Below are 27,798 nucleotides of genomic sequence, written 5' to 3' on the forward strand. Positions count from 1 at the left end.
AGCAGGATAATGCACCATGTCACAAAGCTCGAATCATTTCAAATTGGTTTCTTGAACATGACAATGAGTTCACTGTACTAAAATGGCCCCCACAGTCACCAGATCTCAACCCAATAGAGCATCTTTGGGATGTGGTGGAACGGGAGCTTCGTGCCCTGGATGTGCATCCCACAAATCTCCATCAACTGCAAGATGCTATCCTATCAATATGGGCCAACATTTCTAAAGAATGCTTTCAGCACCTTGTTGAATCAATGCCACGTAGAATTAAGGCAGTTCTGAAGGCGAAAGGGGGTCAAACACCGTATTAGTATGGTGTTCCTAATAATCCTTTAGGTGAGTGTATTTGTTTTGCCGATTCCAAGAGCCATTGCGGCGTTTACTGCGGAAATGCAGTTGCGCTGTTGAAAGGAATAAAATAAACGCAGCTGTTCATCATTTATCACTACAGTAAATTATTGCATATACACAGTGTTTATTCAGCATCGACACCCTTTCTGCTTTTTATATATTGTTTTTTTTATTGTGAATAGTCAAGCTGAACATTTTTGTTGAACACCAGCCCCATCTTTCAGTCAAATAACGTAACCTTGAAATCAAGGTGAATTAATTCAATACATGCAATGACATGCAATGACGTGTCCCTTAGGCATGAGATGTACATGTGACTGTTACGTTTTATATTTTATCCAGCCAGCACATCTGCAGCCTCCCCAGTTATCCATCCTGACCCTATGTTTACGTCCCAAAAATCTGCCCAAACCAGAACCAGGGACATAACAGTGACCCTGAGATCAGAAGCTGGTATGATATTTCTCAGAGAAAGCAGCACATTTTTTCTTTTTCACACAGCCTTGTTTCTCAGCAAAATCATATCCTCCTGAGACCCGAGGCAGAAAGTGTCCTTCGATTTTAGGTTATTTGTCTTTGGGGGAAATAAGACAACTTACAATTTAGATTTTTTCAAATTTATTTTTAATTTCACAGCATGTCCTCTTTAGTGTACAACAGGCATAAATCCGTTTCCTCACATGAGTGAAAAGATAGATGCAAAAATAAAATGTCCACTACAATGGACATAAATGAATGGGTGGGGTCTCAGGAGGATATGCAGTATTCGGTTTTGCACTCAAAAGTAATCACGCTTGTTCCAGTGCAACTAAACTGTGTTGACTGGCAGGTGGGCTCTGATCTGCAACCCCAACATGAAGGCAAACATGTTACCTTTCAGTTTACACTTCCATTAATGCTCATGGCTGAGATGCTGAATGAACGCGGACAGCTTATAACTGCAAAAGAAATTTTGGAGCACCACGAAAGAAAGGAAGCTCATAACAGGGTAATGAATCAGCTTCAGTATTTTAGTGATTCCACAAGAAACACATTTTTCACTGTACGGTAATATAAGCATACTTTAAATAAGTATTATTTATTGAGATTGTTATCCTTCAGACAACACATGCAATTGAACATGTTAGACCAAAACTGGGACAGAATGGCTTCATGTTCAACCCATTGCATGGCACATTCACACACCGGTCACTCATGTAGTTGAATAAGCTGATGATTTATTTATTTACTTTACCTTTTTATTATCTCTCTAGTGATATAAATGCCTTAATGTGTTTCTAAATCTGAAACATATAACTGATAAACAATTAAGGCAGTAAAAGCAATTAAGGCAGTAAAACAGCTTGGAGACTGGAAGATCAGTGTGAATGAGACAGTCACTTTACAATTCAGTGGACCTTAAACAAAGCTAATACCAAATTTGCTCAATGCAGTAGAATTTTAGAATGAATTCAGTTACCACCTTGTGTCCAGCTGTCAGGAGCCTTCTCTGGCATCATAGGGGACCTTGGTGATTCCACGAGGCACACAGAAACCTATTCTATCTGTCACTGTCACAGAGAATATTTTAATAAATTGTCCTTGCAATGCTGGGTACACCTGTACAGTGGGTCTTTCTGCCTTGAGCAGATATTTTCATATCATAGCAAGGCTATACTTACAGTAAAATGAGATCTGAATGAGGTAGTTAACTAAGGAGTCAATTCTCCCATCAGGCATGGAAGTAAAAAAAGACAATCCTCCAACAAAAACAAAATGTTACAATAAAATAAAGTGTTTGAATTTCATGCAGCGCAATTGCGATTGCCTTATTAGGTGTATTAAAATTATGACTATGATAAAATTATGATTACTGAAATGATTCCTGAACAATTTCCCCAAATAGGCACTACCATAGCAGTTTTAAGATCAGATAACACAATAGGAGATAAAATAATTTTAAATCTTTCAACTTAATTGTATATAAACTACAACAGACAATCACAGAGTATAATCATGGAGGAGTAGCGGCTGTACTCTGAGTCCCTCCCGAATGACCGAGCTCCTCACCCTATCTCTAAGTACGGTGGCCGAGAGAGCTCAACGCGCTGCAACTCCAAGAAAACACATGCAAACATAAAAAAAACCACAACAAATTAAGAAAATGTCTCCATCAGTTTGACAACACAGGCACTGCAAATACGGAAACGCGCTGCAAACACAAAAAACGCGATGCAAACACAAAAAAAGCGCTGCAAACACAAAAAAAGCGATGCAAACACAAAAAACGCGCTGCAAACACAAAAAACGCGATGCAAACACAAAAAAAGCGCTGCAAACACAAAAAAGCGCTGCAAACACAAAAAACGCGCTGCAAATAGCAGGGACCACAACGGAAATGTTTCAGGGGGACCTCAAAAAGTGACGAACCCATCTGGGAGCTCAGCTGACTATTTGTTCAGTGGCTTTTGGACAGAGCGGAGGTTTTGTCCGTGAACTGAAAGGTGGGTTTTTTTTTTGTTTATTTTAACATCCCGATCATACCATTAATTGGTCTATTGGACATTATTAGACTAATCTGACGAATCACACACATAACTGTGGAACGTTATTAACTTAATTGCCAATAAATATCTAAATAAATATATGCAAATAAATGTAACGTTCAAAGTTCATGACAAAATTATGCAGAGCTTCATTAATGGTTAAAATCAGGTCACAATTCATTACAGATTGATAGAAAAAAATATATTTTACAATTTATTCAGACCCTTAATAATAAAGAACAACGGAATACAAATAAAGCATGCTGAAATCGGTAACATTGTTATTTTTTGTTTTTTTTGTTTTTGTTTTTTCAGATCAAAATGTATTGTCCATTCTGTGGCTTTCAGTGGCCAACTTTATACAAATTTTGTAGTTCATGTGGGCAAAATGTTAGTTTTGTCCTGGAGAATGCCCCTAAACCTGCAGGTGAGGACAAGGTGTCGTGCCAGGCTGTGCCCAGAGGTAATATTCTCTTATCTGTTTTGTCCATCAGATTATAAATTATACAATTAGATCATCTTTTTCTCTCTGGTTTTGATTTTGATTGTGTGTGTGTGTGTGTGTGTGTGTGTTTGTGTTTGTGTTTCAGTGACTGATGCATGTGCCGTTCCAGGGAAGTCAGCTTCTGCTGTTCTTCAATTTATGAAATACAGAGAACTAAAAGAAACTGAAAGAAAAACATTTTCAAAAAATAAAAAGATATCAGATAAACCAGTAAAGGTAAGCTTAATATTTGTTGAAGTTAATGAAGTTGTCAGACAGAACAGTATTATCATTTGTGTTCCATCTTATCTAAACGATGATCTAGATTTCTGTTGGGATCATGAACAAGACCAAGAATGGCTTGAGGCCCATGAGAGGAAAAAACCTACCTGTACATGTTGACCCCCAGTGGTCATCTGAGCAACTTTTAGCAGCAGCTTTGAAAAAACAAAAAGATTTCAATCAAGATATGGAAGATGGAGAATATGTCTTGCTTTATCCAGATGGCTCTCAAATAAAAAATATCCCTGGGACCGACACACCTTTTACTATTGGAAAATACAAAGAGGCCATTGGAAAGGCCTATCAGAGGATCACACTGTACATTTGTACCCTTGAGGATCTGTTGTCAAAGAGTGAGTATTGAAATAGTATTTTTTTAATATATATTTTATGTACATTTAAACTAAAAACTCAGTACTTGTTCTTATGAGTACTTTAAGTGCTTTGTGGGATTCCAACTAGTTACAGCCTACATATTTAATGATACTGGACATGTAATTGGAAATAGAGATTGATCATAAAATCTTTTTGTGAGGTCAAGATGATTCAGTTTCAGAAGAAGATGAAGTCGTTATTAGGGCACAACCCAATATGTCACCTCTTTCTGACACAGTGGTAGGTGCCTCTCAGGAATTGAGGTGTTCAGCATTTCCATGTTTACAGTACAGCTATAATGCAATAAATTTCAACCAGTAGAAATAGAAAAGCATATACTCATACTTTGAATGACTTTAGGGTTTTATGTTTACACTTGACAGCTTTGGTCAAGTCCTGAAAGCAGTACACCAGAGCGTAGACATGGGTAAGTTAAATTTCTGCTGATATTTTTTTGTCTCTGTGCCAGATGAATGTCAGTATGCATTCATTTTTAAAACTGCTATATAGAAAGCCATTTATGTTATTTATAACACAGTGACAATTTCTATACAACATCTGCGCCATCAGCATCCCAGTCATCTAATGGGCAAGTATGTCATATTCTATAACATATGTAGGATCACACATGCACATATCACAGGGCTTAAATTCCAGGTGGCCTGAGACAAGGCCGAGCCTGGTACGAGAGGCACCAAAGGGGGGTTACACACACAAACACACACACACAGATAACCAGGGAGGCTAGCACTCCAACTTTTATTGCCCAAAGATTTAGGGACCTACAGACAAGCAGAGTGGACTTCACGGACAGGGGTCCCTCGACTTGGCACCCAACCCCCTCCACATACACTCTGCCTTACATTTCACTCACCCAACAGACAAACACCCTAAAGGAAGTTTCATTTAAGTTTGGCTTTTGTATACCCTGTATATTGATTTACTCACGACTACTAGTCTCAATATACAGATACGTTATGTTTGTATGTGTCCTAACTTTTAGAGAGTCTTCTGTGTTAAAAACCCCCCCCTTCTCTTCCAACATTCCTTTGTGGTCCTTATCTGATCTTGGTGGACAGTCACCAAGTTTCTTTGTTTCTACCATGCTATGTTAAAAGAACTGAATTAAGGTGTATCTTATCCATTCTGGAGAAGATGAATTGGCACAAGCCACACCAAACAAAATATGTTGTTTCCAGATGTGCAACTTATATTGATATTACCACAAACTAACGGCCACGCCTATCTATGGATAAGATGTGCTGTTTGTAATAGGAATATTCGATGTAATATCCGCACAAAGTGTAACATCTGTTGAGGTGCAACCCAAAACCCCTGTATCCTATACTGATATGAATCAGTCACATAGATACAATAATTAATTGTTTAATCAATTAATGCAGATGGTATGAGGTATGTACCTGTGAAGCTGGTATGGCATGTTTGGTATCAAACTGATTGTTAATCACCCCTGATTCCAAATCTGGTCAGTGATTACCATAAAAGTGGATGTATCAAAAGTTATAACAGCTTAATGAAAATCATCATATCAAAGCCATAAATCTCAAAAGGACTGATACAGACCCCCTTCCAAGTTGACATTGCTGGGGATCGGGGGTACGGTGTCCATTTTAGGACATCCTCAGGTCTTATGAAAAAATCCGTCAGACTTCAGACAAAACGGCATCAGACATCGGACTCAGACAAAACGGACTCGGGTGTCAGGAAAAAAACCGTCAGACTTCAGACAAAACGGCATCAGAACAAACGGACTCAGACAAAACGGACTCGGGTGTCAGGAAAAAAACCGTCAGACTTCAGACAAAACGGCATCAGAACAAACGGACTCAGACAAAACGGACTCGGACAAAACGGCATCAGAAAAAACTTTCTAAATTTTTTTTTCGACCTCAAAGCCTAATGAAACGTCATCAAGCTACGACAGCGGATGGAGGGGGTAGTCGTTTACGTCATCAGCCTGAGACCACACCAATCCAGGGCATGCGTCCGGACACTGCTGTAAGTTTTTGCCGTTCTTTTTCTGTCTCATTGTTACTTCTGCCACTGTTGAGTTTTGGTTAGATTTTTCAATACACGTTATGATAAATAGTAAGAAAAAGGCATTATAGGCCTTTTGAATATGCTATGAATGAGGGATTTTTTTTTAATTATAATACTTTTATAACTTAATTGACAAGTAGTTCTAAAGTTATAGTCTGATCAATTCCAAATGATATATTGTAGAGAAGCCTGCCAGTTCTGGATTGCTATAAATTGCTGCATAATACATTTAATATAAAAATGTAGAACTATTGTTGTTCGCTACTATTTTGCTTAGATTTATTTCTTTTCCAGACATTTGTTCAAGATGTCATCTGGCAAGGAATGCGAAAGGAGTATCCAACTATGGCAGTTTGACACTGGCTTTGTTTGAAGCTGTTATCACAGTGTAAAATCTAGTAGTCTGATAGCAGAGGTGGAAAGAGTGCTGAAAAATCCTACTGTCACTACCTGTATATATTATTATTATATGATGTAAAGTTACTAGTCCACTAAATTATTGAGAAGAAAAGTAGCCTTTTGAAAAAATGTTGAAATAAAATACATTTGTCTTACTTATGTGGTGATTATTTCTAATTTTGAATTTTGGGTGTAATTAGATTTAAATTCCATAACATGTTTGGCTGGTAGAGGTGGTAATAGAAAGGTGGTTGTCACACTTAACAATTTTGTAGATGCAATGATAATGTTGTTATTCAACCAGGGATTTAAACAAAGGGAAATTAGCTGTGTCTTGGGCTCACAAGGACATCAAGTTAGGTAAGCCTACATTTAGAAAAGTGTGTTGCTGTATCAGCATTGATATGACACATCTCTGAGACTGGACAGGATGTAGTGTCTTTTGATAAAAAAAAGTCTATGTTGTGGTTGGTTTGTGGCATAACAGTGAAAGACACTTGAGAAGAATTTTGGAACGTTTGGGGTTGAAGCGGAGATGCCCCCAGCGACCTGTCACTGAAATCCGCAAAGCTGTGGAGGTAAGCTTTAAAACAGTTATTAGCAATACAACAAAGATATAGTTTTTCTGGAATCTGTGCTGCAGGCTATTTGCAGAAATATCAAATACTTTTTAGTTGCTCAAGTTGTATATGCAACATTTGTCCTTAAGATAATTCATATTGTTTAATAATTATGTAATGTGTTGCTTCCCAGAGTGAGCTGAGACACTGGTCACCTGAACAGGGAATTCGAGCAATGCTAAAACGTGTTAGAGATGTCAGAGGAGTGCAGCCTTGCTACAGGTTGGTTTCTATGCTATGTTGTTTGTATTCTCATTATATAATCTCATTTTACTTTAGAGTTTTATTTGTAACAACTTGTTAACGTAGAGATGATGTTGCTGAAATAATGAGGGAGCTGGATGCAAGTGGTCTTCAGAGAAGATCTCCTGGTAAGAAGAAAATCCAGCGTAGGAATTACATCAGCCATGGCCCCAATGACACCTGGCACATTGATGGTACCCATTTAATCTTTTTAATTTAAGTGATTAATTCCTTAGATTTTAACTTTAGTAATACTCATATTTATTGTTCCATATAGGTAATGACAAACTGAAGTTCTTTGGTATGTGGATACATCTAGGTATTGATGGGTAAGTATATTGTATTATATATTTCACAGTTTCAAGATGTCAATTCATTAATGTAATGTTACTTGATAAACTTTTACTTAACGTGAGGCAAAAACATAATTTGGTCCTACTATTTTGTGTGGCCATTTGCACCTTTTCCATCTTTGTCTTTTCAGATTTTCTAGGAAGGTTCTTTGGCTGAAGGTGGGCACTTCAAACCGCAAGCAAAGATTTGTGGCAAGATATTTCTATGATGCTGTTCAAGAACAGGGTGGTATGCACTGTACCATATGTACTTGGTTGGGATAAATAGGTCGAGAGAGAGGTTACATGTTGCTGAGAATAAAATTTCTTTGATGTTGTAATAACCAACTATTTATATTTTGTGTCCTCAGGCTGTCCTCGATTGATTCGAGGTGACAGAGGACAGGAGAACTTTGTTGTTGGTCAAATGCAGATGGCATTCCATATGAGAGAGCAGGGGAATCAGGCACAACAATGCTTTAGGATGGGGACATCAGTGCACAACCAGGTACGTTGTCAAGTTTTACACAAATCTTCCTACAAGAGCAGTAATGGCATTCAAAATAATATTGTTATGTCTATTGTTGTTGTTGTTTAGAGGGCTGAATGCTTCAATAGCATTTTAAAGCGAACATGGCTCAAGAAATGGCTGATAACATTTGAGGTATCAAAGCAAATGATTTACCAATACAAACATACTGATAAATAATAACTTCCAATTGACATTAATTAAACATTTCAAACTTGTTCACTGATGTAATGCTGACATTTAAAACTTTTCTTTTTTCAAAATCACATGCTTAGGCCATGATGGAGTCTGGCATCCTTGAACTAGACAACCCGGTACACATGTAAGTCAGTGTCCTTTAACATGAAAATTGATTAGTAAAAGTTGAAGCACCAAACTCAATGTTCAGACTCTTTGTTTCTCCATAGCAATTGCTTGCAGTACACACACTTTCCACTGCTTCAAGAAGATTTGAAAATTGAGCAAATACTGTGGAACACCCATGACATCCGCAAACAGCGCAATGCCCCAGGTCCATTTGGGAAACCAGACCTTCTGTACACCTCACCACCTCCTGGTTAGTCATTTGCAACACAGGTTGATTACCTTATTTTGCCTACTTATAATGGAATATGAGAAAATATCATTTTCCACTATCATTACAACACCATTGCTTTAAATTGTCACCTTACAGGAAATGGTAATGTTTTTCTAAATATCATTTTTTTTTTATTTGAATTCTGACAAGCTTATGGTTAAGTTCATGCTGCTAAATCTGTAAACCATCCTAAAACATAACTACATTTTTAGAATTGTACCTTAAAACACTATAGGTCATTAGGTATTGCTTTATATTCATGTTCTGGAACATTTTTGTGATTAGTGGATTTCTTTTATCATTTTGTGGGTAAAATGTTCTTTTCTGTCTCCCCCAACTACAGGATACACCGATTTGCTGCACCCAGTCGACACAGACCTCTTAGACTATGCTGAAGAACTCATCAGTGAGAAAGAAGAACCATTACTGGTGGCAAACCAGGAGTTCAGAGACATGTGCCAAACCATTTTAGAAAACAGTCATTTTCCAAGCACAACAGATGGTTGTCTTGCTGCATACCTTATGTTGATCCAAGAAGTCACCTCTGCCATGAACATAAATACAATTCCAACACCCTCTACATTTGCAGAGGCAAATAACATATACAAATTTCTGTTAAGGGAAAGGATGGAGGGTTGTCAACACAGCACTATCTAATTATTACAGAAATGTTTCCCTCAAAAACTGACTTGCTGCACATGTGTAGTGGTTCAGAGTGACGATCTGCCTCTGGGACACTGAGCGCTGTGGAAATAGGACCATACGTGAGGACTTTGTCTTTTACCCTGGACTATAATCTTGATTTATTTGCCTGCTGTAACTGACTTCTGCCTGTACCCTTACTCTGCTTTCTGTTAGCTTTGCCTGGTTTGGATGTTCAACAAGTCTACATTGTCTCTGCCTGGCGTTTAACAACAGTTTGTATCAGAGAGTAACATTATCACACATAACTACACAAAACTATAACTATACAGATTTCTGTAATAAAATGGATAGAGGGTTGTCAATAAATGGTTCTAGTGACCAAAAAAAAAATATGAAAGCAATTTATATAAATGTTTGCCAAAATTTTTATTTCACGATTTTCAGTTTTCAGAGATTTTAAAAACCCTTTTTTTCCATGTCATAACTTACATATTTTTACTGCCTGACATTGGTTTAGAAGTGAATGTAGATGAGAAAACAACCAAAATTTTGAAAGGTTCAAAGGCTATTCAAAATGTTTCAGGTTTGATAACCTATAACATAAGTGCTTAGTGCACACCTTTCAATCTAAAGCAGAAACATTTAACATTAACACTGGAGTAACATTCTTGAAAATCAATTGGTTGAGAAATTACCACTTATAGCCATATCGGCCAGCAAGATCAAGTTCTGACTTGAGGAACTTCACAACCTCAGATGCAGTAGGCCTTGACGAGGGGTCATAGTTCACCAAGCCACCAAGAAAACTGTGCCTGTCACTGAGATGTGCAAGTGCATGTGGTGGTGCTTTGGCAGCCATTAGTGTAGCCAGCTCTCGTTGTTTCTTGATCACCCATGGAACGGACCCTGTCAGGAGCTCCAGATATGTGGCTCCCAGGGACCACATATCTGTCTGGACAGATGCCTCCTCAAACATTAAAATGCATTCTGGAGCCATGTAAAGATATGTGCCACCAATTGGCCCTACAGCCTGTGTAGTGAACCTACTGCCTTGACGAAGCATCACAGTATCTCTAATGTTTGCCAGGCCCCAGTCTGTCAGGACTGCCTTCTTGGATGGGTGGTGAACCTGTAAGGTATTAAAATGGAAAGCTCTCTACTTGTCCAAAATCTCAGATTATATCATTGGTCAAAACTCTCTACTTGCAAAAGACAAAGCACATAATTCATATAAATATTATATATAGTTTTTAGCACCCATACTTGCCAATGGTTGCAGGAATTATCCTAAGAGGGTGCATCCCATACAGCTCACAGGGATCCAGCCCACAACTAAACAGCATAGTTCACTACAAGAGCTTGTCTAGTCTTACCTCACAATTCATTCATTAATGACAGTTAATAACATTATTTGTACAGATTGTCATACAGATTGTATCTTTCCTTGCAGCAAGTAAAAGATTCACTAGTGTGTGCGTGGTTTGTTTTGAGCTCAGAGGTTGGTTGCTAATTGTGCAGAACCTAACACAAGATAAACAGCTTACCATGACATTTGCTGGCTTTATATCTTGATGAATGATCCTTTGTGCGTGGATATACTCTATAGCCATTGATAGGTCCAGAGATATGAAACTGGCATCATCCCCTTCCAGCTAACAAGAAAATATGTTAAGTATCGTATGTGTTAGTTAAAGACATATGTAAAGTATTAAACAATACATCCTGGGGCCAATGTGCCAACCTCGCAAATATGTCCAGCATGTCTACCATTAGGATAGTACACAAATTGACAAGAACTTTTTCTTCTAAATCATCCAAAGCCAGAAGAAGAGATAGGCAGAAGTCCAATTCACTGGCATGACAGCACTTCAATGACACTTCCACTATACTTCTGCTGCAGACAAAGCACCTTACTATGGGACTTTATAAAAAAAAAAGACTAAGTGCACATTACAATAGTTAACAACTGCTAACAAGTATAAAACATTAAATTCTAGTAATTGAAACAAATACACTACTCACAAAAAGTTAGATAAATTCAACATTTAGGTGAAATTTATGCTACAGTGACATATAAAAGTAGGACATATAAGTAGAAGCATGCAATGGTCATATTGTCATCTCAATCAATTTAAATATTTTAATACAAATTCTCATTGAATCAAAACATTTTTTGGTGGATCAGACACTTGTTGGCAGTGATTCACCTTGTTAGAGAACAGCATGTCACGCAATAAGCACTAAAAAACTGAAGAGTTGGAAATGTGCATTCAAAAGTTTAGAGAAATTCAAATTATGTTCACTCATAAAAGTTATAGTACATTTTAGGTGCATTCTGAAATTTAATCCAAAGCCAAATATCTCTAACTTTTTGTGAATAGTGCACTTGCAATAAAACATTTTTCTGAAACTGCCTACACCTAAGATGTTTTATTGCACATACAAGAAAGCATTAGAAATGGTACCTTCACAAAACAGCTGTCAGTATGAAGCACTTGTTCCAGGGTTGCCCCATGAATGTATTCAGCAGCCAACAAAAAGCAGGACTTAGTGCGGGCTACTGCCATGAGTCTGACAATGTTGGGGTGAGACAGTCTCCTAATAAAAAAGCAAACAAAGAGCACAATGTACTGTCACATTATTTTACAACTTTAATAAATATTTAAAAAAAAATTTGCACAATGAAATAACAAGAAAGCAATGTCATTAAGTTCTTACAGGGACACATTTATCTCATGATGGATGTCATGGTCCTCCGTTCCTTCTAGGCCACACATGATTCTCTTAACTGCTGCAGGAGTTCCATGGAAAGAACCTCTATACACCTTGCCAAATGTTCCTTCTCCAAGTAGGTTTTCTTCTTTATATGTAATTAAAGCCTCATCCATATATGGAACACGTGGAGGATGCACTTGGGGAAAGAATCACAAATTATCAGCTGCTGTTACATGTTTCAATAGTTCTTGTTATCTTAGACCAGTCATATCTTAACGATGAAAAACCATCTCCAGGAGCATGAGTCCCCACTTCAGAAGTATGAAAACCTTTATTCTTTCTTCGATTATTTTATTTTAATATTATCATTATTTACTTATATTTTTTATCTATTTTTTTATATTATTTGATATTTTCTAATGGGAGATTCGCGAGAAAAGATTGCTTACATGGTGGTACACTGGGAGGTGTACTGGATGATTCAGGGAAAACGATCAAATCTCCAGTGTTTTCAGAAACTTCAGATAGCTCTGCACCTCTTTTCACAGATCTCTTTGCACCTATAGCTGCACATGGTAACACCCCTTGGCTAACAGCAATGCCTGAACCTGCAGATGACCCTATATTTTCATCCACCTGCATCTTGTACTGGCTTTCCTTTCTCACTCTCCCTGTCTCATATTCAGCTGAGATGGATGTCTCTGAGTGGAAATCCTATAAACACATTTGGCCAGAATTTTCATACTGTTTTACATTCTGCCAGTTCAAGATCAAATTAAATCAAGGTTTTACCTGCTCCACAACAATCTGATCCATGTGATTTTCAGGGAATTCATCTATAAAATTAGACATATATTAGATATTATAACCATGCATCAGCAATTTCATAGTGCACAAGTGAATTTAGGTTAGACAATTTGACATAGAAAATTTGATTAATTTAGTGCAGGCAGACATAAAGGTTCTCAAAAGTGCCACTTTCACCATCATCCACTACAATTTCAGGTGTTTCAGATGTTTCAGGTGGTTCATCTGCAAATAAGATATATATTACATCACAAATTCCAAACGTACATTACGGTTGGACATTCAATCACATGGCCAAATACAAAATAAATAAATCATTTGATCTATGTAGACATACATACCTGAGGTGCAACTCTGATCGTCCAAACACATAACATCTGCAGAAAAAGCACATTTTTTTAATACAAAATTAATTCAACAAAATAGATAGTAAAGGTAATCGTACCCTTAGTGCCCTTCTACTAATTACCCAATTCTCTTCTTCCAACATACAGTGTTCTTTTCCATGGATGTGTAATGTCGGACACAGTCTTGTATTCTTTGTGGAAGTCCTCCTTACTCCACCTGGACCCATCAGATTGACAAAGGGTAAAATCGCTCCCCTCAACATCCTCTGGCCAGAAACGTGTTTTGCCTATGGTCACCAATTCCTCATAGGTTTCGTGGCCTTGCAGAATGATGCGAGGTGGAGTTTCTTCCAATATTATTTTCTGATACCGTCCAGCCTTTTTGAGAGTTCTTGGCTTCCACTCCATAGGAGCCAGTCTTATCTAGTAAAAAAGGGGAAAGAAACACAATAAGAAACTAATGTTCTTGAAAAGATTTGTATACAACAGATATTCATACACATACATCAGTGATGTGCTTACTGTTCACAAACCTTCAATAACGATTTCCCACGGTCCAAACGTTTTTCACTCAGTGGAAATTGCTTTTTCTTTATTTGAGGCTGCAGTAGCTTTTTGGCTTTTCCAAAAGCCTGTGCTGCACCTGTAATGCATATATATATATCGTGCCTGAAACCTATGCAAAGTGACTACTTCTCACAGTAACAATAGTAGAACTCACAAATGGGAATAATTTGGGCTTTCCTTACTGATAAATGCATTGGCACTCGAGCTGGAGTCATCTGCAATATAAATGGGACAGTGCTTTGTAGAATCCTACTACTGCCACAGACGTCTCTACAGTAAACTTGTGAAAATGTGTTGTCTCAAGGTAATACATTTGCTTGTCTGACACTAAATACTAACCAGATCATTAAATTAGGAGTCAAAATATTTTACATGCTGTGCAACAACTATCACTAGAAAAGCCTACCTGTTTTGTCTGCTGTCAATAATTTTTTCACATTGACATCAAAGCCTTTTTGAGTAAGCTCACCTTCAAATAAAATTTTAAGAGGTAAGGAGTGAAAATAATATAGTACTAAGCAGTAGTCACGAGGTCTTACATCTGATTTACCTTTGATAATCTAAACACAGACACGCACAAACAGACACACACACACAAATTAACGTTAGTGAAACCTGTTTATTATAGCATGACGGCTCGACTTTTCTGAAAAAAGCATTTGCAACTGTAAACATGAAGACTGCCATTCTTACTCAAGTGGTAATCTGTACAGTCAACTAGATATCGATGCTTAATTATCAAATTTAAATTAGCCCAGAACATCCTGTTAGCCTTATGAGGCAGTTTACGTCGATAGCACGAATGTGCCAAGATTAGGCATAATAATTGTCGTTACCGTTTTCGAGGTCTTTTTTAAGCTCTTCATAAGCCTTTACTTTGTCCATAACCTGACAAATATACGAATTGTCAATTAAACTTAACATCATTACCACTTCTTAAGCTAGCTAGCACGGATTCGGTCCACAAAATAACAACATCCAAATATTACAATTTTGAAATATAATAAAAAGCTAACTCTCTTAATGCGTTTCCGGAATGTGTATTTCAAATGCAACCATATCAATAAATATATAAACAGTGGCAGAAGTAACAATGAGACAGAAAAAGAACGGCAAAAACTTACAGCAGTGTCCGGACGCATGCCCTGGATTGGTGTGGTCTCAGGCTGATGACGTAAACGACTACCCCCTCCATCCGCTGTCGTAGCTTGATGACGTTTCATTAGGCTTTGAGGTCGAAAAAAAAATTTAGAAAGTTTTTTCTGATGCCGTTTTGTCCGAGTCCGTTTTGTCTGAGTCCGTTTGTTCTGATGCCGTTTTGTCTGAAGTCTGACGGTTTTTTTCCTGACACCCGAGTCCGTTTTGTCTGAGTCCGTTTGTTCTGATGCCGTTTTGTCTGAAGTCTGACGGTTTTTTTCCTGACACCCGAGTCCGTTTTGTCTGAGTCCGATGTCTGATGCCGTTTTGTCTGAAGTCTGACGGATTTTTTCATAAGACCTGAGGATGTCCTAAAATGGACACCGTACGGGGGAGTGGGAGCTGGACTTGGGCCTGCTTGGCTGGGATTGAGCTTGTGGGACGTGCCCTACTCAGGAGGGACACCTGACAGCGTTCAAACATCTCTAACTGCATGACTAGCTTAACACCGCAACACCTCATATAGGGACAAATAAAGCAGAACCTGCTAGTGGTCCCCCTTCTGGTCAAAGCGGAGTTGTACAACAGAGCCCAACCCAGGGGTAATCTGATCTGCAACAGCAAGCTACGTTTGAATGCAGTCCCATTGGTTTGAAGCTGTTATTTCTCATTTCCTGTTCCCAACTTCTCCTGTGGTCTTCTGACACTGTCAGTAGCCACAGATCTGCAATTTCCAGGATAAGGCTTTATCCTTTCCCCCTCACTAGGGCATCTCTCAGGCCCTAGAGTAACTCACACTGTTCTAACTTGCAACAACTTCTCCCAGGGAACAATTTTGGTTTGTTTATTTTGTCGTGGGTAACTATTCCCGTGGTTCACTACACCCTTCCAGTTACCCATTGACAGGCCCCAGTTCTACTTTATTTTATTTTGTTGGTTTAATTTGTTCGCCCAGATTTAGGTGTTAGGCCTCCCACCTAGGCAACCCCCAGCCTGAGTAACAGATTTCTGCGGCCACCCTCCTGTTGACCGAGTCACAATGATCCACATGGAAGGCCCACTGGACCAGTGGAAAGATTTTGGTATCTGGCCTGAAGATGTGACTCCCAACTTGCCGCCTGGTCATGTCAATCTCACATGGTCCAAAGAAGCTGACCAAATTGAGGACGACATTGCCGAACTTATGGACATGCCACCCACTCAGAAATGCGGGAGTAAAGAGCTAACCAAAATACTCGGCTCCCTCGCACACAAACTACTAGCCAGGCTGAAGATGAATGAAGAGGGAACGTCCCGTCTCCAGCAAAGGGTGCAAGCACTCCAACAGCAGGAGGAAAACGCCCAACGACTACTGGCAGATGCACAGAGAGATGCCGCCCAGGCCCAGCATCACATTGGGAATCTGGAGCAAGAACTCCAAAAGAGAAGCTCTCCACCCCATGAGGAGGAGGAGACGGAAGAAGGCGAGATGCCTCACACCAGCAAAAAGCTTCAACATGCCCTGGAAGAGCTCAGAGCTGAAGCTGACCAGCAAAAACAGCAAGCCAGAGCCACCAGAGAAAACCTCAAAGCCAGACTGGACCAGGCCGACACCCTGCTGGACAGAGCCCACGCGGAGCTCAAGAAAAAGGATGGTCGGATCCAGGCCCTGGAAAACCATCTGGACGAGGCACAGAGATGCCTGCACAAGCTGAATCACCAACTGATCAGTTCCCAAGAACAGCTCACCGAGGCCAGAACGAAACATTGGGCTGACGCAGAAGAGATTGACCAGCTGAGACGGGGACTGAAGCAAGCATATGAGGTGAAGTCAGAATTTGGAACATCCTACGAATCAGCGATGGGACCGACGTCATCTCTAACAGTGCGGTCGCTCCCAAGGCACACGGGGATCTTTCATCGGGACAAGGTAACTCCCTGCCCATCACCAGACCTTGAGGAACCAAGAACCCAGAAGGTCTCTCTCAGAGAAGACACCACAGATGGAACAGGCCTACCAAAGCGAACGTTACACCAGCACCGTGCTACCACAAAGGAGCTTGATAAAGTAGCTCGGAATATCAACACGTTTACCCCGAATCCCAGAGGAGGCCACGACATTCATGCCTACCTCCAAGACATTGACTTCCACCTCCAAAGACTGGACAATGTGACCAATGAGGACAGAGTCTACCTCATCAGGATCACATCTAGCCTGGAAGTCCGCAGCTTCTTGGATCGACAACCTAGTCGAATCAAAGCCGACGCCACGCTGCTACACGAAGCACTGACTCGGGAGTTTGCTGATCCTGAGTCAGAACAAGGTATCGCCGTCGCCTTCGATGTTAAACAGAGCAGACAAGAAGCTCCCCAAGCCTACTACAATCGCCTTCGTCGGGCATATTTTGGGTCCAGAAATGAGCCAGACATGGAAGAAGATGCGAACTTCAAGGCTCTCTTCCTTCGGAACCTCCACCCAACCATTAACCACTACCTGGGGCTCATGGCTTGTCCCCGCACCATGACAAGTCAACAACTGCGAGACCTGGCGATCAAGGCGTACCACAAACAAAGAACAGCAGCTGAGAAGGCAACCAAGGCTCCGGCAGTGCTGAACCTTAGCACTACAGATCCCAACCTAGCGTTGGAAGGTGGCCACCCTCCTCATCAACCACCAATCCATGACCGAGGTTGGAGAGCAGCAAGCCACAGTGAGCGTTACCCTGGTGCGCCCCCACAGCAGTCAAAGACTCAGCCAGACTGGTGGGAGACACGGCGCTATCTTAACAAGGGTAAGCTAAGACCAATGGAGCCATGGAACAAGTGGAGAGACCGACAGGGAAACCAGTTTCCTAAGCTAAGCTCTCCCCCAAGTTCCCGACGGAATCCACCACAGAATTGGCAAGACAGAAGGAGAGGTTACGATCCAGACTCGAGGCCTGGACGAACCAAGGAAGAAGAGGAGTCTAATCTACTACAGTTGCTGCGTGATTTCTTTACTCAGCATCCCCTCAAGGGTCAAGAGGACTTTCAGAAGAAAGATCCAAAATGACTAGGACGGAAGCACAAATCACGCAGGACCCCACAACCCTCACCTGAACCCACACCAGACAATGCCTACAAACTCCCTCAGAGGTCAGCCCCAAATGACACTCAACAGTCATCGGCCTTCCCTACCAGACATATTGGAACAACTGAAGAAGTCCCACCTCAATTAGAAAGTGCTACTGACTCATGCCCAGTAAGAGCACCTGATGTTGCCGTCACCAACACAGAGCTTGATCAAGGGGATGAGCCCCCGCCGGTGCCCGGCAGCACTGTCCTGGTTGTGTGCCTTGACTCAGAGCACCAATCCGACTGTGGCGACGCCTCACCAATTCCTGGCCAGGCCCCGGTGCCACAGCTTCTGGGTGACCTGATGGAAAGGGGGGTAGCCAAGAAATTCTACCTCTCCATCACCCTGGAAGATGTTCTCACCCTCGAGGCCCTCATCGACACTGCAGCAGACATTACCCTCATGTCAGCCAGTCACTTCTACCAGGTGCAGCACCTAGCCGCCCAGAAGAACAAAACCCTCCAGCCGAGGAAATGCTCTTTGGACGTGCAGGCATATTCACCAGTGGGCACCAGGATGGATCACATGATCCCCCTCAATTTGTCCATCGGCCCCATGAATGTAATGCACCCTGTATACATTTCCCAACTTGAGTCCATTCCATTTCTCATTGGGAAAGATTTGCTGAACCGGTTCGAGCCATTGTTAGACTTCCAACGTCAGAAAATTTGGGCTCAAGTTAGAGAACCGCTGCCACTGTGGACACCTGACACAGCCACATGGGAATGTCAAACCTTGGCTGTCTCCTCGGACCTCACTCCACACCATGGAGAGAGCACAGCTGGAGATCAGTGTCTTGACGCAAGAGACCCATACCAGCATCATGACTCCTTCCTGTGCAGGCTGGACCCTACCCCGGGATCTTTCTGCCCCAAGATCGGGAAATGCATGTGGCCCCAAGGCACGGAAGTCACAGATGTGGTCATGACCATGGAGGTAGAAGAGTCACCAGTGACAAAAGAGACTGTATGTCACGTGGAGCTTGCTGACGACTAACACCTGACAATCCATGCCATAACTGCCCAGCCTGATGCAGTACAGTCACCCAGCTGCCACAGCTATATTCAGGAGGGACCAGCAGCACCCAACATTGTGGACACGCCCACACCAATGGAACCGTCGCAACACCACTACTTTGATGAAAATGTCTGTCAAGACATGATCACCATTTATGTAGATGGGTGCTCATTCAAACATCAGGGGACCCTGAAAGCTGGAGCTGGCATTCTGTGGCTCAATGACGACCCTGTCCCACCACAACAGCTCAAGCTTGGTCCTCACACGTCACAGTACGCAGAGCTGGCAGCAATCTTAATCACCCTGGAGATGGCCTCCGAACGTGAAGTAAAGGACCTGCTGATCTGCAAAGACTTCAGCTATGCACGTCTCAGCTTCATGTGCCATCTCCCTCACTGGACACGAAATGGCTTCAAGACATCAGGGAACAAGCCGGTCAAACACAAAGACCTCCTGCATACGTGCGATGCTCTGATTACCGCACGAAACACGCAGATCTATTGGAAGAAGGTCAGCTGTCATTCCAGACTCCTAGGACTGGACAAGACATACGATGACCACACGGACGCACTCGCTAAAGCAGGAGCACTGCATGGTGACTGTCCCCTCCCACCCACCCATGCTGTCCAGGTCGTCACCTGCAGCCACAGCCGAGCACCTACCTCGATGCCAGAGGCCTCACTTCTGGAACTTTCCCTTCAGGTCTCCAACTCTGACATCGTCTCCCTCCAGCCCACTGATGCTGTGCTCGGCAAGGTCTGTGATCACCTCCGCGACCTCTCTGCTAACTCGATCTCCACAACTGATCAGGCATCCCTTCCTGACATCCATCACCTGATCATGGCTTTACCTTTTCTTCATTTTGCCGAGGGCGTACCTCTTGGTGTCCCTGATGCCCACACTTCACCACAGCTCGTGGTCCCTCAGGCACAAAGGGGGGTCATGCTACTGTACGCCCACGACGCACCCTGTGCAGGACACCACAATGCCAAAACAACCTACAAGGCACCTCTGCAGCGATGGGGTATCAATTTCCCATGGTCAGATCTACAGATTGACTGGGTAGGACCCCTGACGAGATCAGCTCGCGGAAACAAATACTTCCTCACAGTCACCTGTCAGTTCACTAAGTGGGTAGAATGCCTCCCGGCACCCAACGACACAGCCCGGACAACGGCATATCTGCTCACGAACCATGTGTTCTCCAGGTTTGGCCTCCCACTGAAAGTCAACTCAGACCGAGGCACCCACTTCACAGCCGAAGTGATGCAGGACATTTGGAAACTGTTGGGGATCAAAGCCCAGTTCCACATCAGCCACCATCCTATGGCATCCGGCCAAGTAGAACGGACCAACCGAACCGTCGTCGGTATGCTCAAGAAATATGTGGCATCCAATCAGAAAGATTGGGATGTGAAATTGCCTCTGGTGCTCATGGCAATCAGAGCCACACCCCACAAGTCCACAGGAGTGTCCCCCTTCGAACTGACGACAGGACGACAAATGACACTCCCTCTCCACCTACTCTACCAACCTGGTGACAACAATCTCATCACAGCCTACACCACACAACAATATCTGGACAGCCTGCACCAGCATTTGAGAGCTTCCTTTGCATTCGCCCAACAAAACCTGCAAAGAACCGCAGAGGGCAGGAAAACCTACTATGACCAGAAAACCTCACAAGATGAAGTCCAAGTGGGAGACAAAATCTGGTACTATAGGTTTGTGCAACCAAACTCAGCACAAAGACTTTCCAGGAAGCTTCTACCACGCTGGTCAGGACCACATGAGATCATGGACAAACTGTCACCTGTGGCTTACCGAATCCGAACCAACAAAGGCACCCACGAAACATGCCTCAAGTGGGTTCATCGGAATCAAATCAAGAAACACCAAGCCCAGAGAAAGCCTGAAACACCCACCAACCAGTCTTCTCAAGACGAAGCCAGCAGCTTGGAATAAACCACATTCCAACCAAAAGAAAGACATCTTTTCAGTCTGAAATCTCCCCAGACTCCCAAGGAGAAAGACCAAAGAGAAAGGGGAGGAAAGATGGTCACAGATAGGGTAGATTAAGGTGGTGGGCCTGACTACTGATATCTGGGTGACCTTTTCAGTTTTTGCCGTACTTATCTGTTTCTTTCTTTTGATAGCTTTTCATTTTATTTTGGTTGTTGTTTTTGGTAAGGACCTGGGGTGGCTCACGCGTGCCCGGGAAATTACTGAAGAGGATCCGGTTTTGCAATTTTCTTTGTCCTGTTTGTTTCTTTGCAATTGTTCTCTGGCCGAGAATTGTTGCCCACTATTTCTTTCTCCTGTTCCTTTTGCACCGGTGTGCACAACATTCAGAGTCTCGACTCACCCCCTCAATCCTAATCTGGTCTTTATTTTCTACCCCCTATTACTAGGATGATGCTGCCCCCGCTACTAGCGTTACTCTGGCTAGGAGGCTGAGGCTCCAGTCTGACACGGCGTTCCCTGGGCCTCCGCCTAGCACCATCGTCAGGGGACAGCCCGGTCTCGTGACTACCAACTGTTGTACCCACACAGAAAGAGTATTCGTCTGACGATGTCAACCGAGCCCATTACCTGCACGAGAGACCCCAAACTAGTGGGACAGGTGTCAGATGGACTCAGGATGCCCTGCATCATGCTGCCGCTGACACTACCCACAGGTTGGAGCAGTAACCCAACGACCGTGACCCAAGCTGAGTCCAATCGACGGCCCAAGAGGCTCCTGAGCACCCTGCTGGGAGCTGCAGCAGCCGTTGGCACCCTGTTCGACATAGGATTCACCACTCCTCGCGGTCCCAGAAGCCAGGCGCCAGCCCCTGCGCCTCCTCCCTGTCCATCCTGTCACTGTGCCACCCAGAGTGCCAAACAATGGGATGTCAACAATGCCTCGTTGCATGGTGGTGATCCTGTTTCAACTTCCGTCGCCTGAATGATGGCAATGCCATCATCAGCCGAAAGGGGGGATATGTAGGATCACACATGCACATATCACAGGGCTTAAATTCCAGGTGGCCTGAGACAAGGCCGAGCCTGGTACGAGAGGCACCAAAGGGGGGTTACACACACAAACACACACACACAGATAACCAGGGAGGCTAGCACTCCAACTTTTATTGCCCAAAGATTTAGGGACCTACAGACAAGCAGAGTGGACTTCACGGACAGGGGTCCCTCGACTTGGCACCCAACCCCCTCCACATACACTCTGCCTTACATTTCACTCACCCAACAGACAAACACCCTAAAGGAAGTTTCATTTAAGTTTGGCTTTTGTATACCCTGTATATTGATTTACTCACGACTACTAGTCTCAATATACAGATACGTTATGTTTGTATGTGTCCTAACTTTTAGAGAGTCTTCTGTGTTAAAACCCCCCCCCTTCTCTTCCAACATTCCTTTGTGGTCCTTATCTGATCTTGGTGGACAGTCACCAAGTTTCTTTGTTTCTACCATGCTATGTTAAAAGAACTGAATTAAGGTGTATCTTATCCATTCTGGAGAAGATGAATTGGCACAAGCCACACCAAACAAAATATGTTGTTTCCAGATGTGCAACTTATATTGATATTACCACAAACTAACGGCCACGCCTATCTATGGATAAGATGTGCTGTTTGTAATAGGAATATTCGATGTAATATCCGCACAAAGTGTAACATCTGTTGAGGTGCAACCCAAAACCCCTGTATCCTATACTGATATGAATCAGTCACATAGATACAATAATTAATTGTTTAATCAATTAATGCAGATGGTATGAGGTATGTACCTGTGAAGCTGGTATGGCATGTTTGGTATCAAACTGATTGTTAATCACCCCTGATTCCAAATCTGGTCAGTGATTACCATAAAAGTGGATGTATCAAAAGTTATAACAGCTTAATGAAAATCATCAGTAAAGGTAGAATCAGGCGGGCCATAAATCTCAAAAGGACTGATACAGACCCCCTTCCGAAAGCCCGCCAAATGGATGGCCAGCCATTGGGCCAGGAGTCGAATTCCTGGTCATCCCTATTCATGAACTTTAGACCATAAAAATCTAGCACCTCAGAACAAAGGGGAGCAGAGAACAACCAGCAGCAGAGCAGAACAACCGCCAGCCGGCGCAGAGAAAACCATCCGCCCGAAGGAGAACATCAGCCCGGGAGAAGAGAAACCCACAAGAAGCCCTCCGGTGAAGGCCCAGCTGAACAGAGAACAGCACCCAAGACAAAGCTTCACCAGGAGAGAGAATCTAGAGGGACTCCACTCCACTGCTCCAAACGCCGCGCCTTCCTGAGTGCCATCAGCTCAGCAGCTCTGCCATCAACTGCCAAGACCCCCCCCCCCCCCCCCCCACTCTTCAACCAAGTAAACCAACTTCCTTTCATTCTAACAACTTAAGCTGTTCTGTTAACCTGCTATAAGACTTTAGGGTCGTGTTCCACAAACTGTGCTTGCTTTGCAGAACAGTTTTTCCCATTTAAGGTTACTCATTTAAATCCGGTCATTGCATTTTCATAATTACATTGTTTGTTTTATTCCGTTATTTCGTGTTTTTTGTTTGTGTTAGGTGTAATGTCTGTCTTATGTTAGTTGTAGTGTTAGCTAGGAATAAATGCATGTCTTTTACACAACTTTAGCCTCCGTCATTGTGTGTCTCATAGTAAGTTCCTGCCATTGTGCGATCTTGCTACACGCTCTGAACCTCAAACTCGCCTGAAACATCGCGATTCTCTCTCTCATTGGCCGTGAGGGGAGCTTCGCTACCAATCGTGTACATTACCTGGTGATGCAGCTCGCTGGACGAGCCTTCTAACCCAGGTTACTAAGCGATACTGGTAATTAGTGAATCCCATTTAGGTCTCACATTAACAGACTCACAGGGATACCGCAATTGAGTTTGGAGGAGCCGACCATTCGGCATAACAATTGATTAATAATCAGCATTAAATAATAATTAATTAAACTTTAATTAATTCAAACATATTGGTGGAGAATATTAAAATTTATTTGAGCTATTAATTCCTACACATAATACACCAGAATTTGTTTATTTTCTGGGTATTTCTGTGATTATTATTCTAATTTCTTATTGTGTTGTGTGGTGGTGTTGGTGCTACATGCCGAGAGTGCAGAAATTGCCAAACAGACGGCCACTACAGTGGGTGAAATCAAGTCAAATGACTTCTACAGGTCAGTCATAAGACATAATTTTCCACTGGATTTTAAATAAAACTATTGGACTAAAGTACTAGACTACAGCAAAAATAACAAAACATCTGTTTCAGAATACTTTCTGGATTAACTGTGTTATTGTTGTTCTTGTACTTCCCTTCCACAGTGCATATACCCATATCTTTGCCCCTATCACCATTGACAGCAGTTCTTCAGATCTTGAGGAAGTAGAGAAACTGCCAGAGAAAGACAGGTAGTGTCATATGACAAATACTACTTGACCAAAAGAATGTGATTTTGTGGGAGGACTCAAAATCTATTACTAAAGTTGTCATGGCCAAATGATGCTTATTATTTTTTAGCAGTATTGTATAGCTTACTCATTTTAAAGGGCCCTAAAATACTAAAAACCTAAAAAAACACAGTTTAAATAACCCACAATAATAAGAAGTAGTACTGTTAATATTTACTTTCTGTTTGTGGACTGTTTTTTTAATTATTATTTTTATTTTACAGTGATGGACATGATGGGCTGACAGCTGCAGACATAGTGTCAAATCTGGCACATAATCTTAACAAAACATCATGTAGCAGATTTAACATTAACCGGGCGAATGTCTGGGATGGTGGCTTCAGAGGTTTCAGGCGATCCTCATTTGATCCCACCTGCAGCATGATGGTGAAATTCACAGATGATGCTGGGCTGACGGAAGAGGCTTTGGACAGCGGGGGGCCTACTCGAGAATTTCTGACTCTGTTGATGGACAGCATCAAAACAAGGAGAGTATTTGAAGGCAAAGACAATGCCAAATACCTCTCATTTGATAGTAAAGGTAATACTTTTTGTGATTGTTTTTCCAATGTTATAAATCAGTGTGTCCTAACATTGGAATATTGGCATTTTTAGCTGCAGAAGACAATGAGTATTTCCACATTGGAAGAATGATTGCCGTGTCCATTGTCCATGGCGGTCCAGGGCCTCGTTGTCTTTCCCCAAACCTCTTCCTTTACCTAATTGGTAAAGTAAAAACACTTGAGGCCCCAATTGAGGACATACCTGATGATGAGGTCAAAAGGGGCCTTCTTGAGGTAATTTGTTAGGCTGGGATTACAAACAATTTCAAGTAATGACTTTCATCAACTGACACAAAACTGTCCATAGGATTGATGTCTTAATTGCTCTACAAATAGCATGTTTGACAATACCAAGGTCAATTAAATATGCTATGCCAAAAAAAGCCTTTATTCCATGTGCACAGGTACTGGAAGGTAGACCATAAATGATGAATATGCAACATATGTCTAAATATGTACCGTATAGAAATGAGGCACAGTATTTAATTCTTTTGAAAGTGACATTACTCTTCAAATAATCCCATATTCCTTTATATTTATATTATATTATATTGTGTCATAACAAACCATTTTTAAAACAAGTTATGAATAGTCCAAGCCTTACTAATGTGTAAAAATGTAATGTGGCCTGTTAACTAATAATAATGATAATGATTATATTACCCCCCCCCCCCCCCCCAGATAAAGAATGCTACATCACTGAGTAAACTCCAGGAACTGACAGAAAAATACTCCAGCATGCTTCAGACAGCAGGCTGCTATCGATTCATGAAGACTCTGGAGGACAAGAAGAAAGTAGTAGATGATTACATTCAGTGGTATTTCATCTACCGAAACCATGTTTCCATCCAAAGGTATAATATTCTACTTCTTCTGTGAACAAAACTTTTAATACAATGTTAAATAGTTATTTTGTATTTTGTCATGGTTACTTTAATAATATCAATAGTTTTTTATACTAATAAAGGCTAAATATTGTGGCTGAAGTAGTGTCACCTCATTTCTTGTCAAAATGGAAAATCTGTTGATAGTTGTTCACATAACCCCCTTGTAGTAACTTTTTGACATGGCACTTTTTGTAGGTTCAAAGAGGGATTGGCAACACTTGATTTTGTCAATGCCTTGGAACAGCATCCTTCACTCTTCTTCTCATTCATGTGCTACACTGAGACCAAGCTGACAGCTGATGCTGTGGAGAACATCTTCCATGTGCAGTTCAGTCAGCCTGGTAGCACCAACCGTCAGGAGGAGGCCAGAGTACTGAGCTACTGGCGAGATTATCTGCTCTACCTGGAAGGTATTATCTATGGTTAAAATCATAAGAAATGTGCCAAATTATCACAGCAGCAAATAGTGAGATAAAAAGTAGAATTTTTCATCAGTTCAAGGAACCTTAAATGAGCATTATAAACAAAGGGATTAATCCACGATTGCATACTGTGCGGTCCATAAGAATTTAAACAGGGTTCCATTTTGGTACATGTGGTTTAGAAGAAATGACAAACCACCTCCATACTACAAATAATAAATAACCACTGTGCTCAAGGAAAGGAAAGGAGGAAAGGAAAGGAAGGGATGTGTGGTCAAGTGTGGTGACACATACTTGGAATTTGTGCTCTGCATTTAACCCATCCAAGTGCACACACACAGTTGTGAACATACACCCGGAGGACTGGGCAGTCATATTGCTATCGCTGCGACGCCCAGGGAGCAGTTGGGAGTTCGGTGCCTTGCTCAAGGGACTCGCCTCAACCATGGTATTGAGGGTGGAGAAAGCACTGTAGATTCACTTCCCCCACCTACAATCCCTGCCGGACCTGAGACTCAAACCAGCAACCTTTGAGTTACAAGTCTCTAACCATTAAGCCACGGCTGCCCCCAAAGCATTATAGCTGCTAGGTGATGACTACAGTAATTTGAATGTAGCAACATTTGAAGGCAAAGACGATGCCAAAGAAAGAAAGAATGGCTACAATTTATTAAAAAAAAGAAAGAAAGAAAACCATAATGTCTAACATTTTTATTTTGTTCCACCAGAAAAAGAGGCAAGTCCTTCTTTGGAAGATGTCCTTATGTTTGGAACTGGGCTGAAGGAAGTTCCTCCTGCAGCAATACAGCCACAGCCACAGTTAGTTTTTCAGAAGAGTGCACGCTTTCCCATGGCAAATGTATGTACAAATACAATAAAAATTCCAATTTTATCCAGGTATGAAGACTTTCAAGAAGCCATGGATTATGGCATGCAAAACTCCCCTGGGTTTGGGCTTCCTTAAAGCTAAACATCTTTGGCTGATATAACAGGGTTTAGGTCAGAGTTAAGTTTTATTGAAATGCAAATGTGCCAATTTGTTCTTTCCTCTTTTGAAATGCAGGCATTTTATGTTATACCTTTGTTATAGTTAAACATTTAAAGCCACAATAGTTTTGATTATACTAATATATAATCAATTGTGAGATTTGAGAAACAATATAGGTTTTTAGTACAGAAATGTATGGCATGTTCTTTGCACAAAACTTATTTGTTATACACAGTTTCAATCATTGATGTTCAGTAAAACACTGATGACATATGCAGTGAGCAAATAAAGTTGTTCTCTAAACTGATCATGTATTGGTTTCCCTCTGTCCCACTTGAAGAAATATTCCCGGGTCTTGGGT

General features: G+C 41.6%; 2 protein-coding genes across 13 annotated transcripts; one reads left to right on the forward strand and one right to left on the reverse strand.

Annotated features, from left to right (window-relative positions):
• LOC140577561 (G2/M phase-specific E3 ubiquitin-protein ligase-like) lies at positions 1–27,744 on the forward strand. Of its 4 annotated transcripts, XM_072715978.1 has the most exons (15): positions 4,189–4,257; positions 4,401–4,444; positions 5,934–6,036; positions 6,373–6,413; positions 6,753–6,837; positions 6,965–7,055; positions 7,231–7,319; positions 7,407–7,534; positions 7,618–7,669; positions 7,825–7,922; positions 8,044–8,180; positions 8,271–8,336; positions 8,477–8,523; positions 8,609–8,757; positions 9,122–9,787. In XM_072715978.1, the coding sequence occupies exons 3-15, from the start codon at positions 5,966–5,968 to the stop codon at positions 9,433–9,435; spliced, it is 1,368 nt and encodes a 455-aa protein (XP_072572079.1). In that variant the 5' UTR covers positions 4,189–4,257; positions 4,401–4,444; positions 5,934–5,965; the 3' UTR covers positions 9,436–9,787. The 4 variants fall into 4 exon arrangements, with proteins under 4 accessions (XP_072572072.1, XP_072572064.1, XP_072572088.1 ...); XM_072715971.1 differs by lacking the exons at positions 5,934–6,036; positions 6,373–6,413; positions 6,753–6,837; ... (8 more) ...; positions 8,609–8,757; positions 9,122–9,787 and adding exons at positions 1–3,339; positions 3,467–3,597; positions 3,686–3,995; ... (4 more) ...; positions 26,223–26,437; positions 27,178–27,744 and having other exon boundaries at positions 4,184–4,257; XM_072715963.1 differs by lacking the exons at positions 5,934–6,036; positions 6,373–6,413; positions 6,753–6,837; ... (8 more) ...; positions 8,609–8,757; positions 9,122–9,787 and adding exons at positions 2–3,339; positions 3,467–3,597; positions 3,686–3,995; ... (4 more) ...; positions 26,223–26,437; positions 27,178–27,744 and having other exon boundaries at positions 4,178–4,257.
• On the reverse strand, positions 9,835–15,382 carry LOC140592536 (uncharacterized). Of its 9 annotated transcripts, XM_072716003.1 has the most exons (13): positions 14,984–15,382; positions 14,696–14,747; positions 14,266–14,328; positions 14,042–14,074; positions 13,826–13,935; positions 13,415–13,715; positions 13,287–13,322; positions 13,123–13,170; positions 12,931–12,974; positions 12,142–12,334; positions 11,889–12,021; positions 10,968–11,075; positions 9,835–10,552 (listed from the first exon to the last, which is right to left on the reverse strand). In XM_072716003.1, exons 1-10 carry the CDS (start codon positions 15,080–15,082, stop codon positions 12,296–12,298), a joined length of 825 nt encoding a protein of 274 aa, XP_072572104.1. In that variant the 5' UTR covers positions 15,083–15,382; the 3' UTR covers positions 9,835–10,552; positions 10,968–11,075; positions 11,889–12,021; positions 12,142–12,295. The 9 variants fall into 9 exon arrangements, with proteins under 9 accessions (XP_072572104.1, XP_072572113.1, XP_072572125.1 ...); XM_072716012.1 differs by lacking the exon at positions 14,266–14,328; XM_072716024.1 differs by having other exon boundaries at positions 12,931–13,170; positions 13,438–13,715.
• Positions 27,745–27,798: the final 54 nt, after the last annotated feature.

This window comes from Paramormyrops kingsleyae, chromosome 1, assembly GCF_048594095.1.
Source record: "Paramormyrops kingsleyae isolate MSU_618 chromosome 1, PKINGS_0.4, whole genome shotgun sequence".
NCBI classification, from domain to species: Eukaryota; Metazoa; Chordata; class Actinopteri; order Osteoglossiformes; family Mormyridae; genus Paramormyrops; species Paramormyrops kingsleyae.